Genomic DNA, 14,962 nt, shown 5'->3' on the forward strand with positions numbered 1-14,962 from the left:
TTCCTGTAGTCCCAGAACTGTACCTAAGGCTTAAACTAAGCCCGAAAGATGCTAATTACTATGCGTCCTAAGTTCAGACAGCTGCCAATAGGTTGGGCCAGGAGGACTCTACATGTGGCAATGAGCCAGTTTAATGCCTGACAACAGGGAATGATGAACAGTCAGTGTTAGCCAGAGGCAGCCACAACCTAAAAAGAGATGACAACTTCACCCAGTTTAATAATATGTTTGCCATTTTTCCTTTCCTCCCTCTTTTCCCCAACACACGAAAGAAGGCAAAAGTATGTAAAAAGTTGGAACACCCTCATCCCTCATAATGCCTGCAAGTGGAATGAATTTTGAAAAGTTTTTAAAACTGTTAAAAGACAGTCTTAATTACCAAAAATGAGACTATTCTTATAATCAAAAGTAACAGGAAAGTTCTGTTATCATAACCAAGAGTTAGTTAAGGGAAATATATGTATATTATATATCATACATATAATTATATGTGTAATTTAATTTGTAGTAAGCTATCTTAGAAACAAACAAACAAAAATAGCCTAACTCTTTAGGGAGTAATGTGGAAAAGAAAGGACCAAGAAAGGCTTCACAGAGCACATGACAGAAGGAACTAGAAAGAAGAGAAAAATTTGAAGAAGGTAATACCACAAAGGTTATGATAAAAGGAAAAGAGAAACTATATACATCAAAGAGAAACAGAGATCCAAGAAAGGCTTCACAGAGCATGTGACAGTAGGAACCAGAAAGAGGAGAAAAACTTGAAGAAGGTAATACTACAAAATTTATGACAAAAGGAGAAGAGGAACTATATACATCAGAGAGAAACAGAGATAGACAAATGTTAAACAATTCTTGAAGTTCTTTTATTTTTGTATTTAAAGATTTTATTTATTCATTTTAGAGAGAGGGAAAGAGAGGAAGAGAGGGAGAGCAACATCATTGTGTGGTTGCCTCTCTAGTGCCCCCTACTGGGGACCTGGCCTGCAACCCAGGCATGTGTCCTGACTGGGAATCAAACCAGCGACCCTTTGGTTCACAGGCCAACACCACTCAATTCACTGAGCCACACCAGCCAGGGCTGAAGTGCTTATTAAAACAAAAAGTAATATGGGGAACTCACCACATAAAGAAGGAATGCTTAGTAACAGAAAAATTCGGAAGTCTAGAAAAGCAATCATCACACATGAAAAAAACTGAACTTTAAGTGCTTTCTACTGCTCAAAAAAGGATGCCATAAAGTATGGGATATTGCTTTGCTATAGACAGCAACTTTAACTAATAAGAGAGTAATGAGCAGCTCCTAAACCCAATTCCCAAAGATGGGGAAATCTATATTTCTTTTAATTTGGAATGAATGGTTTATCAAGGCATTTTTCTTTCTAAAATCATTTTACTTATGAATTATATGCAGAAACCATAAATAAAATATTAGCACACTGAGCTGAAGAAAATATTAAAATTATAATACATCTTGATCAAATAGGGTGTTTCTTACTTATGATATTAGGAAATTAAAAGAGAAAAACAACATGACCTCAATACATGACAAAATATCAGCTGATACTAGGAATAACAGAAAAATTTTAGCTTGCTAAAAGGACCCATACAATATCCAATTTCATGGCGAAGCATTAGAAATACTTCTAGCAAAGTCACTAAGGCCAGTATACCTACTATTTTCCTATTTTCCTAGAGGTAACTTATATAATAGAATGTTTAAAATATGAAATATAAATAAGGATTTAAGGAGACAGAACTATCATTATTTGTAAATAATATTGTAGACTACCTAAAAGAACCAAAATAACAAACTGACAAACTATTACAACCAAAAAGTAAGTTCAGGAAGGCACTCATTTATAAGATCAACTTAATACAAACTCATAAAAACAAACTAATGTACAAACTAGAAATAAACAATTTGAAAAATACAGTAGAAAAAATTATTCATTAGTAAATGCCAGAAAAAACTTTAAAAGGCTAAGAATAAACTTAACAAAATACAAGCAAGTCCTACATATGTTAAATAATTCTGCTGGAGATACATAAAGTAAGTCTGAAGAAATGGAGATAAATGCCATGGTCTCGGAGGGAAACTGCAATATTATAAATATGTTGATGTTCTATAAATGAATTTCTAAAGTCAATGTAAATGTAATCAAAATACCAAGAGAACTTCTTAGAGAACTTAATAAATAAATGTAAAATTCATCTACAAAGAAAATGTGCAAGTTTTATGGAGGGATGAAGAAGTTGGCAGTTTCCATCCACAGATACCAAGTATGAAACTGGACAAACCTATAAAAAACAACAATTTCAAGGCACTGGAAATTAACCAAAGACAGCCTGCAAATTGAGAAGTGTTTGTTCTAGAAAAACTGCTAAAGTTACAGGGAAGAACAGCGGGAGGCTGTGCCCTCCAGCCTGAGGTTGCTCTCAGCCACCCACTTCCAGATAGAAAAATAAGACTGGCAGTTTTACTAACACGCAGCTCACAACAACAATGACAAAAAACACTGCAGCTTTGTTGGCAGAAAGGGAGAACTCATTTCAGGGTGGGGCAGGAAAAACCTGTGGCTTTGGTGGATACAAGCAATAGACTTGGTTGGGAATAAGCAGGGAAAATTTGCAGTTGAGGTCTGAGGTTGAGGTCCTGTTTAGGGTAAGTGACTGACTAGTCAGAGAATTAACATAAAGATCATATAAATGAGAGCAATACAAAGTCTGTGGTAAGCTCACCATACAATCCTGGCTAAACAGAAAGCTATGTATTTGTGGGGGAGACCCAGGAAGCCTGGTATAAAATGAAGCCAAGGGAGGCAGGAGAACTGACTCCAACTTTGAAGGTATTCTCAAAGCGACACAGAGATCAATAGGCAAAGGGTGGGAGGTCTCTACCACCTCTGCCCAAAGCATTAACTAACAGTTAGGCTATACAGACACAGGGAAGGTAGTCAGTCTAAAAAAATAAGAATTAAAAAAGTTAGCAGAAACATCAGCAGCTGTATACCCAAGGGAGACTAGGCTGATTTCATAATTAAAATCAAGGCAAGCTACTAAAAAATAAATAATCCTGAATAAATAAAACAAACAAAAAAACCAGAAGCCAAAATTTCTATCATCTAGTAATTAAAATGTCTAGTTTTCAACCAAAAATATTTCAAAAAAAAAGTTGGTAAAAACTTCTCAAATTTAATGAAAATATTAATCTGTAACTCCAATGAGTTCAATAAATCCAAAGTAAAATAAATACAAAGATCCAACATAAGCTACAAAATTAGTAAAAAAGCTAAACACAGCAGAAAATCTTAAAAGCAGCAGGAGAAAAAAGACTCATCATGTACAGGGAAACAACAATACAATTAAAGGCTGTTTTCTCATTAGAAACAATGGAGAACAGAAGACAGTAAAATGACATGTTCAAAGCACCGACAGATAAAAACTATAAACCACAAATTCTATAAAGAGCAAAATCATTCTTTAAATATGAAAGTGATTCTTCCCACCACCTTTCCACGCTGCCATAATGGTGCACATGAATGTTCAGGCTGATGCTCTCAAGTGTATAAACAATGCTGAAAAGAGAGGCAAACACCGGGTTCTTATTAGGCCATGCTCCAAAGTCATCGTCCAGTGTCTGACTGTGATGATGAAGCATGGTTGCACTGGCAAATTTGAAATCACTGATGACCACAGACCTGGGAAATTTGTCATGAACCTCACTGGAGGGTTACAGACATCCCTGTCCTGTTCCCGATCTTAAGGGAAATGCCTGTAGTTTTTGCCCGCTGAGTATGATGCTGGCGGTGGGTTTGTCATACATGGCCTCCATTATGCTTAGATATGTTCCCTCTAATCCCACTTTGCTGAGAGTTTTTTCATAAATTGGTGCTGGATTTTATCAAATGTTTTTTCTATTGATATGACCATGTGGTTTTTATCCTCTATTTTGTTTATGTGGTGAATCACATTTGTTGATTTGCAAATGTACCAACCTTGCATTCCCAGAATAAATCCCAATTGACCATGGATTCCACCAAGAAACTACTAAAACTGATCAATGAATTCAGCAAAGTCGCAGGATACAAAATTAATATCCATAAATCAGTTGCATTTTTATACACCAATAACAAACTGACAGAAATAGAAATTAAGAAAACAATTCCAGCCCTGGCTGGTGTGGCTCAGTGGATTGAACAGATTGCAGACCAAAGGGTCACTGGTTCGATTTCCCATCAGGGCACATGCGTGGGTTGCAGGCCAGGCCCTCAGTTGGGGACATGTGAGAGGCAACCAATCAATGCATATCTCACACATAAATGTGTCTCTCCCTCTCTTTCTCCTTCCTTCCCATCTCTCTAGAAATAAATAAAATCAAATCTTTAAAACAAAAAAAAGAGGGAAAATAACAAGTTTTGGTATGGATATGGAGAAACTGAAACCCCTGTTCACTGCTAGTTGGGATATAAAAAGGTGCAAATGCTAAGGAGAACAGTGTGGCAGGTCCTCAAAAAATTAAAAATAGGCCCTGGATCGGTAGGTCAGTTGGTTAGAGCAGCATCATGATATGCCAAGTTTTGCAAGTTGGACCCCTGGTCAGGGCACATACAAGAATCAACCAATGAATGCACAAATAAGTAGAACAACAAATCAATGTCTGTCTGTGTGTCTCTAAAAAAAATCAATAGAGAAAAAACTTCTAATTAAAATAGAGTTGTTGTCCTGGCTGGGTGGCTTAGCTGGCTGGAGCATCATCCTGTACACCAAAGAGATTACGAGTTTGGTCATGGCGCATAGGGGAGGCAACCAATCAATGTTTCTCTTTCACATCAGAGGTTTTTTTTCTCTCTTTCTCTCCCGTCCTCCTTCTCTAAAAATCAATAAAAACATATCCTCAGGTGAGGTTTAGAAAACAAATAATCATTATTATCATATAATCCAGCTATTCCACTTCTGGGTACAGACATACCCAAAAGAATTGAAAGCAAGATCTGGAAGAGATATTTGTATACCCGTGTCCATAGCAGCATTATTCAGAATAGCTAAAAGGTGGAAGTAACCCAAGTATCCACTGACTTTTTCGCTAGACTAAGGTAAAAAGAGAGAATACTAAAATAAAAATCAGAAATGAAAGAGGTGACATTACAACTGATAACACGGGGATGCTAAAGATCATAAGAAACTACCATGAACAAACTGTACACTAACAAACTGAACAACCTAAAAGAAATGGGTAAATTCCTAGAAACATACAACCTACCAAGATTGAGAAACAGAAGAGAAATAGAAGATCTAAGCTGAAAAATTACAGGTAAGGAGCTTAAATCAGTTATCAAAAACCTTCTAAGAAATAAAAGACCAGGACCAGGCTTCACTGGTAAATTCTACCAAACATTTAAATAAGGATACTAACAGTTTTTAAACTCTTCCAAAAAAGTGAAGAGGAGGGAATACCCCCAAACTCATTTTATGAGGCCGTTTTATTAGTTAGTTCAGTAAATATCTGTTGTCACGAATTTAATATTTTGCTTTTATTTTTTAAAATTCAGGAAAATGTCCCTAGCTGGTATGCCTCAGTGGATTGAGCACAGGCCTGTAAACTGAAAGGTCAATTCCCAGTCAGGGCACATGCCTGGGTCGCAGGCCAGGTCCCCAGTTGGGGGTGTGCAAAAGGCAACCAATCAATGTATCTCTTGCACAGTAAGGTTTCTCTCCCTCTCTTCCTCCTTCCCTTCCTCTCTCTAAAAATGTAAATAAAGTCTTTTAAAAAAATAAAATTCAGGAAAATGATAAAAATCAAAAGGCTGACAGAAGTGATAATACAATCAAGAAAAACTGGAACTCATCAAGTATACTGTAAGCAGGAATCTTTGGTCAGCTGACCACATGGTTAATTAAGTAAAAAACAAAGTATATAAGGATAGGCTATATTTAAAAGTCAAGTAGAAGTGATAAAAGAAGTGGAATCTTGGAGTTAGGAACTTCTGATTATAAAAACAATACTAGTGCTTCAAATGCAAAAGAAGAGTCATGGGTTTGCAGAGCTCTTGATGTGACAATGCTTGATATGAATTCCTTAATCATTCCACGATGTCAAAATGAGAATGTGCAATAAGAAATTACCTGCAAAAACAAGTTAGCATAGGTAAATCTTTAGAGACAGAAAATAGATTAGTGGTTGCCTATGGCTGGGGGATTGAAGGAATGGAGAGTGACTGCTGATGGGCGCGGCGGTTTTGGGGGGTGATGACAATGTTCTAAAATTGATTGGGTGATGGTTGCACAACTCTGAATGAGCTGTAAGCTTTACATGTGTGAATTGTATGGTATATAAATTATATCTCAAAAAATATTGCTGATTAAAGCTTTAACTTGAAATCCTCAACAGTTAAAAATATATTTATTTGTCGATATTTAGTGTTTTTCTTGTTTTAAATAATTGTGTCCATTATTTCAAGATTAAGAAAGAGGTAAAATATACCATAAAACCTTATCATTTCTGACTCTCCTGGAAATAGAAAATTCCCACTGAAACAAGTAAATCTATAATTATCCAACATTTATACCCTCAACTTTCACAAAGATTTTCAGGCCCTGACTGGTGTGGCTCATTTCATTCTGCGAAATGAAAGGTTGCCAGTTCAATTCCCAGTCAGGCCACAGGCCTGGGTTGCAGGTTTGGGTCCCCAGTAAGGGTGCATACAAGAGGCAACTGATTGATGTTCCTTTCTCACATTGATGTTTCTCTCCCCCTCTTCCTCCCTCCCTTACCTTCTCTCTAAAAATAAATAAATAAAATATTTGGAAAAAAAAGATTTTCTGCCCTGGCTGATTTAGCTCAGTGGATTGAGTGTGCGCTGCAAACCAAAGGGTTGCCAGTTCGATTCCCAGTCAGGGCACATGCCTGGGTTGTGGGCCAAGTCCCCAGTGGGAGCCGTGTGAGAGGCAACCACACATTGATGTTTCTCTCCCTCTCTTTCTCCCTCCCTTCCCCTCTCTCTAAAATTAAATAAATAAAAATTTAAAAAAAAAGATCTTCAGGAACACATGTAAATAGTAGATAGCCTATGTAACTTAGTAAGTCCTATAACCAAAGTATGAACAAAAAGGTGAGGGTGGAACTAATTATCCTTACACAGTTTATTATCATCTCTTTAATTAGAAGACTTTCCTATCAATGTGCAATTTACCTTCATCATGACATTTAGTGCATATTTTTGATCTTCCCGCCTTGCTGCAGCTTTCGCTTCTGTAGCTTCTTTTGCTTTCTCTTGTGCTTGTAAAACAGATTTCTCCCTTATTTTTTGCATCATCTCTTTGTCAACTAAAACATAAGGAATATCAATAAATTACAATTATGCTAAATTTTGTTTACTTAGGAGAAAACTGCTTAGTATTACGAACAAGGATGAGATATTTTTGTACCCAACTTCACATGGAGAGGTGAAAACATTTTTCAGTATTAAACTGGCCAAGAAGCTAACATTAAAATGTAAGCAAGTGACTGTATAGTAATGAATTACTACAGAAAAAATGGGAGGGAACAAAAGGGGAAATGGGGGGGGAAGAGAGGGAGAACAGAGAGGAGAGAGAGAGAGAAGGAAACAGAGGGAGGAGACAAGATGAGGGGAAAGACAAAACATATATACTCTCTGTTGAGAAAGCAGAGCTATTTGCTTATAAAACTGATCACAAAAAATCATCACTATGGGATTTAGAAGAAAAAATGGGTTGAGACTATCTGGTATGATCAATCACCTTCGCAAACATAACAGGTAATTTATACATATGACGAGTACAAGGCCAGTCCCAGGAAAAATTATAAAATAACATGACTTGTTATATATAGAATTTTACCATTCACAATTATTTTTATATTCAGTGACTCAATGTTTTACACACAGGCTATGATCCAATTTATATTCAGTGACTCAATGTTTTATACACAGGCTGTGATTCATTAGGGAGTATGTAAATTATCTTAGGGAAAGAGGAATCAGGAAGGGATCTAGACTTTGAAGGGGAAAAAATACAGGAGAGGAGAGAAAACTTGGCGTGGGGAGGGTCAGGAGGAGGACAGTAAGGTGTGAGGGGCAGGGATGAATCAGGTCCTAGGCAGGAGTTCTTAAACTTTTTGTTGCATCTGAACCCTTGGCTGAATAAAGCCGTATAGACCCCTTCAAAATGTTTTCAAATGCATGAAATAAAATCACAAAATTATAAAGAAAGCTAATCATATCAAAGCACAAATATTTTTAAAAAATTGATTTCGCCTGGTGTGGCTCCAAGGATTGAGTGACGGCCTGCGAACCAAAGACTCCCTGGTTGGATTCCCAGTCAGGACACATGCCTGGGTTGCGGGCCAGGTCCTCAGAAGAGGGTGCAGGAGAGGCAACCACACATTGATGTTTCTCTCCCTCTCTTTTTCTCCCTTACCCTCACTAAAAATAAATAAATAAAATCTTAAAAAAAAAAAAACCCAACTTACCACCTGACACAGAAAGGGTCTCCCACATGACTGCTTCTTTTTTATGTAAGGTGAAAACAATAGTGTCATTTCCAATCTTGGCTTTGCTGCTCTCGTCGTCTATGGGAGCATGGAGAAACACCTCAAATAAAAATGGAGCAAAGTTGACCTATTCAGAAGGGGGGGGGGGCGAAGAAAGTTAATTTAGTTACACTAATTAAAAACACAGCCGTTAAGAAATTAGTGATAGAGGCCAAAATCATTTTCTTAAATGCCTACTATAAATTTATTCCAGGTCGCGAAAGATTATCAAGACATATGTAGGAAGCCCTGGATAAAAAATAATCTTTGATTAGATAATAGCTGCTTACAGATGAGGTATCACCTGTATGGGATTCGTTTGTTGCTGCTTTCAATAGCACTAAAAGTTTAGGAGGTTTCTGTGGAAGGACGCGGCCGTTCGCGCACACCTGGGGGCATTAGCAGAAGCTTCGGGCCACACCCCTGGGCAGCGGGTAGGCTCGACTCACGTTCCTACCTTCAGATAGTTTTCCGTGCAGAACACGTCCGCATCTCTAACGCAGACACCTCGGAGTGGCACAGAGATAAAGACCGCAGTCTTCGTCTGCTGCCAGCTGTAGTCCCTCACCTGCAGGGGCATCCTGGGAGGCAGACAGAGCGGCTGGTGCCGAGGGATAGCACTGGCGCCTGCTCGGTTGCTAGGGAAGCCGGGGTTGCCACGTTCCAGCCCTTCCGGGTCAGGCGGGGCCCAGGTGCCGCGAGTTCCCAGCTGGGGCCGGACTCACCCTGCGACCCCTGGCGACCTTCTCACTACTTGGGGGTCCTGGAGGAGTCTTTAGACCACTTCTTAGCGTCTTATTATTTCCGCATTTCCGCAAAGTCTGAGCATGTCCGAAAACTAGGCCCACATTCGTTTAGGCAAATGAAGATCGTCCCTCTGATAATGCAAAAAAGAATACGGGCTTACTGGGTAGGAAAGCGTGCCCCGCCAGAAGCAAGTGCGACGCCCACGCGCCATTTCAGCTCTGGCCTTTAGTTTGTTCTGATGGAGGCTATAAGAGTTAGCACCCTTTGGTATTCCTGCTTTGGACACATCCTGGCCCGGGATCTTCCCTGTACTATTGTAGTTTTTCAAATCCTGTAATTTAACGGCCACCAAAAGCATGTAAGTAGGGTTCACTCCGTTGTTTGAGAGGTGGGAAGAAAAGATCCTGTGACTCACCTGACAAATACTTGCCACAACTCACCTGTAGGGTAAGTTGAATTCACACGGATACGTTTTACTGTTGTTCAAGGAGAGAAACTTAGAACTTCAGCATAGGCAGGATGTTTAAGGAATCATAAACCCCATTGCGGCATAGATTAGGGGCAGAACCTCCATGAACATCCTGATCTCTCATTCCACTGTTTATTCCCCGGGCTGCTTTCTCTAAATCCGATTATAAATTACTGGAATTTGATGTTACAAACAGTGAATTTACATGGAAAATTGGGTACTTGCTACCTAGTTAAGGAAAATTAACTAAAAAATAAAATTAGCCATCTAGGGTTTAGGATTTTAAACTTTTCACTTTTGTGGGCCATTAACATAAATTTCAAAAGTCCTGAAAAATTGTTTGAGATAAGTTTTGAAGCAACAGACTGGGGAGAAAAAAAACCCACATCTTTTCCTCCTAACAGGCCACCCCCTCACTACCTTACCCAAATTTGTCCGTGGTTCATCATCTCAAGGTTCTGTAACTTTCAGCACTGCGGCCACCTTAGACTTATTTTCTCTTGTCTCCCTAAGTGCAGAAATCTCTGAACCAATCCATGGATTCCTTTTTCATGGTTGTTTGTTTGTTTGTTTCTTTGTTTTGGCATTCCATCCCTCCCACCCTTTAGTTCTAGTCCTACTTTTACCATTTTATTCCAAACTGAATGTTCCACTTCAAAAGACAGGGTTTATGTGTTCCTTTTACATAAAACTTTCAAGTCTAGGTTCTCCCACTATATAAAAACACAAGTAATATAATGTATTTATGAAAGAGAATAAAAAGAATACTGTGTGCCAGTTGGGAGTTTCAGGAAAATACATTAACAATCACTTTGTTAAGCACATGCATACCTTCAAGGTGAAACTGTTCTTCTGACTACCATAATATTACTAAGCTTCTTACACTCCGAATGAATTAATTAAAAAAAAAACTTGATCAGTTTTATTACTGAATCATTACATCAACTGTTATTTTAAACATTAACTTTATACATTGTTTCATGACTTGTATATTAAACTAAAAAGTGTTTCACAAGCTTTAAACTAATTCAATTGTAAAGTCTTTTTTAAAAATTATATTTTATTGATTATGCTATTAGAGTTGTCCTGATTTTTACCCCTTGCCCCTATTCACCCAGCACCCCACAGTCCCTCAGGCAATCTCCCCACCATTGTTCATGTACATGGGTCATGTGTATAAGTTCCTTGGCTACTCCATTTCCTACACTGTACTTTACATCCCCATGGCTATTCTGTAACTACCTATTTGTACTTACAATCCGCTCACCTCTTCATCCATTCCTCCTCATCCCCATCCCATCTGGCAACCATCAAAACCCTCTCTGTATCCATGATTCTGTCCCTGTTCTTCTTGCTTGATTAGTTTGTTTTTTAGATTCAATTGTTGATAGATATGTATTTTTTGCCATTTTATTGTTCATGGTTTTGATCTTTTTCTTAAATAAATCCCTTTAACATTTAATATAATAATGGTTTGTTGATGAACTCCTTTAGTTTTTTCTTCTCTGGGAAGCTCTTTATCTGCCCTATAATTCTAAATAATAGATTTGCTGGACAGAGTAATCTTGGCTGTATGTCCTGCTTTTTATGGCTTTGAATATTTCTTGCCAGTCCCTCCTAGCCTGCAAAGTTTCTTTTGGGAAATCAGCTGACAGACTTATGGGAATTCCCCTGTAGGCAACAAACTGCTTTTCTCTTGCTGATTTTAAGATTCTCTCTTTATCTTTTAAGTATATTCTATTGACTATCCTGTTACAGTTGTCCCAGTTTTTTCCTCATTTCCCCCCTTCACCCAGCTCCCCCTTCCCATGGATGTCCGCACCCCCCCTCCTTAGTTCATGTCCCTGGGTTGTGCATGTAAGTTCTTTGGCTTCTCCATTGCCTATATTGTTCTTAACATCCACCTTGTCTATTCTATACATACCCAATTATGCTTCTAAATCCCTATACCTTTTCCCCATTCCCCTCTTCCTCCTGCCAGCTGATAAACCTCCAAATGATCTCCATATTTATCATTCTATTGCTGTTATAGTTATTTGCTTAGTTTGTTCTTGTTTTTTAGATTCAATTGTTGATAGTTGTGAATTTGTTGTCATTTTAATGTTCATAGTTTTGATCTTCTTTTTCCTAAATAAGTTCCTTCAACATTTCATATAAGGGCTTGGTGATGATGAACTCCTTTAGCTTTACCTTGTCTGGGAAACACTTTATCTGTCCTTCAATATTAAATGATAGCTTTGACAGATAGAGTTATCTTGGTTGTAGGTCCCATTACTCTGTATAGTTCTTGACAGTCCCTTCTTGCCTGCAAAGTTTCTTTTGAGAAATCAGCTGATAGTCTTATGGGAACTCCTTTGTAGGTACTCTCTGCCTTTCCCTTGCTGCTTTTAAGATTCTCTCTTTATTGGACTTGGGGCCAAGATGGAGGCATAGGTAGATACACTTTACCTCCTCACACAACCAAAAGCAGGAGAACAAGAAATTTAAAAACAAAAAATAACCAGAACTGACAGGAATCAAACTGTGTGGGAGTCCAACAACCAAGAAACTAAAGAAACATTCATTCAGACTGGCAGGATGGGCAGAGACTGGCAGCCCGGGGCAGAGAGTACACGTGGCAAGGTGTTGGCTGGAGGACCGGATGGTCCCATATTTGCGTGCATATAAACTGGGAGGAAGAACTAGGGAGTGACACAGACCATGCAACACAGGGTTCTAGCACGGGGAAATAAAGCCTCAAAACCTCTCACAGTAAAAACCTGTGGGGGTTATTGTGGTGGGAGAAACTCCCAGCCTCACAGGAAAGTTTGTTGGAGAGACCTACAGGATCCTAGAACATACACAAACCAACCCACCTGGGAATCAGCACCAGGAGGGCCCAATTTGCTTGTGGGTAGCAGTGGAAGTGACTTAAAGAGGCAAGCAAGAGGCATTGTTCCCTCTCAGAAACCTCCCACACACACACTGCCACAACACAGCAAGATGGGTTGCCCCACCCTGGCGAGTACCTAAGGTTCTGCCCCTTACATTGTAACAGGAATGCTGAGACAAAAAAAATTATGTATATATCCCAAATGAAAGAACAGATCAAAGCTCAAAAAATAGAACTAATGGATAAAGACATAGCCAACCTATCAGATGCAGACTTCAAAACACTGATAATCAGAGTGCTTAAAGAAATGGTTGAGTATGGTCACAAAATAGAGGAAGTAATGAAAGCTATGCAAAGTGAAATAAAGAAAAATATACAGGGAACCAACAGTGAAGGGAAGGAAACCAAGACTGAAAACAACGATTTGGAGCAGAAGGAAGAAATAAACACTCAACCAGAACAGAATGAAGAAACAAAAATTTGGAAAAATGAGGAGAGGCTTAGGAACCTCTGGGAAAACTTTAAACACTCCAACATCTGAATCATAGGAGTGCCAGAAGGAGAAGAGGAAGAGCAAGAAATTGAAAAGTTATTTGAAAAAATAATGAAGAACTTCTCCAATCTGACCAAGGAAATAGACTTCCAGGAGGTCCAGGAAGCTCAGAGAGTCCCAAAGAAGTTGGACCCAAGGAAGCACACACCAAGGCACATCATAATTACATTACCCAAGATTAAAGAGGAGAGAATCTTAAAAGCAGCAACAGAAAAGGAGATGGTTACCTACAAAGGAGTTTCCATATGACAATCAGCTGATTTCTCAAAAGAAACTTTGCAGGCAAGAAGGGCCTGGGAAGAAGTATTCAAACTCATGAAAGAAAAGGACCTACATCCAAGATTACTCTATTCAGCAAAGCTATCATTTAGAATGGAAGGACAGGCAAAGTGCTTCTCAGATAAAGTCAACTTAAAGGAGTTCATTATCACCAAGCCCTTATTATATGAAATGTTGAAGGGACTTAATCTAAGGAAAAGGAGATGATCAAAAATGTGTATAGTAAAATGACAACAAACTCACAACTACCAACAACTCAACCTAAAACGAAAAGAAACCAAGCGAACAACTAGAACAGGAATAGAATCAAAGAAATGGACATGGAGGATTATCATCGGGGAGGGGGAGGGAGGAGAATGGGGCAAAAGGTACAGGAAATAAGCATAAATGGTAGGTACAAGTAGACAGGGAAAGCTTAAGAATAGTATAGGAAATGGGGTAGCCGAAGAACTTATATATGCGACTCATGGACATGAACTAAGGGTGGGGGGCATGATAGTGGGAGGGGGTGCAGGGCAGTGGGGGAGAAAGGGGAGAAATGGGACAATTGTGATTGCATAATCAATAAAGTACCTAAATTTTTTTAAAAAGATTCTTTATCCTTAACCTTTGGCATTTTAATTATTATGTGTCTTGGTGTGGACCCCTTTGGATCCAACTTGTTTGGGACTCTGTACTTCCTCGACTTGTATGTATATTTCCTTTGCCAAATTAGGGAAGTTTTCCTTCATTATTTTTTTCAAATAGATTTCCAATTTCTTGCTCTTTCTCTCCTCCTTCTGGCACCCCTATGATGCAACTGTTGAACCTCTTGAAGTTGTCCCAGACACTGCTGATACTAGCCTTGTCTTTTGTACTTTTTCTTTTGTTGTTCTGCATGGTTGTTTTTTGCTTCCTTATATTCCAAATCATTGATTTGATTCTCAGCTTTAACCACTCTACTGTTGTTTCCCTGTAAACTGTTCCTTATTTCAATTAGTGTATATGTCATTTCTGACTGGGTCTTTTTTATGCTGTTGAGGTCCTCACTAAGTTCTTGAGCATCCTTGTAACTAACTTTTGAATTCTGCATTTAATAGGTTGCTTATCTCCATTTTGTTTAGCTCTTTTTTCTGGAGTCTTGCCCTGTTCTTTCATTTGGGCCATGTTTCTTTGTCCCCTCGTTTTGGCAGCCTCCCTGTGTTTGTTTCTAGGTATTAGGTAGAGCCATTTTGAGACCATACTTGGTAGTGTGGCCTAATGTAGTAGGTGTCCTGTAGGGTTCCATGGCACAGCCTCCATTATCACCCAAGCTCGGTACTCTTTGTGTGGGCTGAGTATACTCCTCTTATAGTTGCTGTTGGCAGATCAATGGGAGGGATTTACTCAGGCTTGAGTAAATTGGAGAAGTTCTCCTTCATTATTTTTTTCAAATAAGTTTTCAATTTCTTGCTCTTCTTCTTCTCTTTCTGGCACCCCTATGATTCAGATGTTGGAACGTTAAAGTTGTCC

The 14,962-nt window shown here is 38.6% G+C and overlaps 1 protein-coding gene across 3 annotated transcripts in view; it reads right to left on the bottom strand.

Annotated features, from left to right (window-relative positions):
- The window catches only part of DNAAF4 (dynein axonemal assembly factor 4), a 46,525-nt gene extending 37,361 nt beyond the window's left edge, over positions 1-9,164 (bottom strand). For all 3 annotated transcript variants that reach the window (XM_045201560.2, XM_024568136.4, XM_045201559.3), the window contains exons 1-3: positions 9,009-9,164; positions 8,492-8,639; positions 7,194-7,327 (exon numbers count right to left, since the gene is read on the bottom strand). In XM_045201560.2, the coding sequence (XP_045057495.2) occupies positions 7,194-7,327; positions 8,492-8,639; positions 9,009-9,131 (405 nt within the window). In that variant the 5' untranslated portion in view covers positions 9,132-9,164. The remainder of the gene's footprint in view (positions 1-7,193; positions 7,328-8,491; positions 8,640-9,008) is intronic.
- Between the last annotated feature and the right edge of the window lie 5,798 nt (positions 9,165-14,962).

The sequence above is a fragment of the Desmodus rotundus genome, chromosome 7 (assembly GCF_022682495.2).
Source record: "Desmodus rotundus isolate HL8 chromosome 7, HLdesRot8A.1, whole genome shotgun sequence".
Taxonomy (NCBI): Eukaryota; Metazoa; Chordata; class Mammalia; order Chiroptera; family Phyllostomidae; genus Desmodus; species Desmodus rotundus.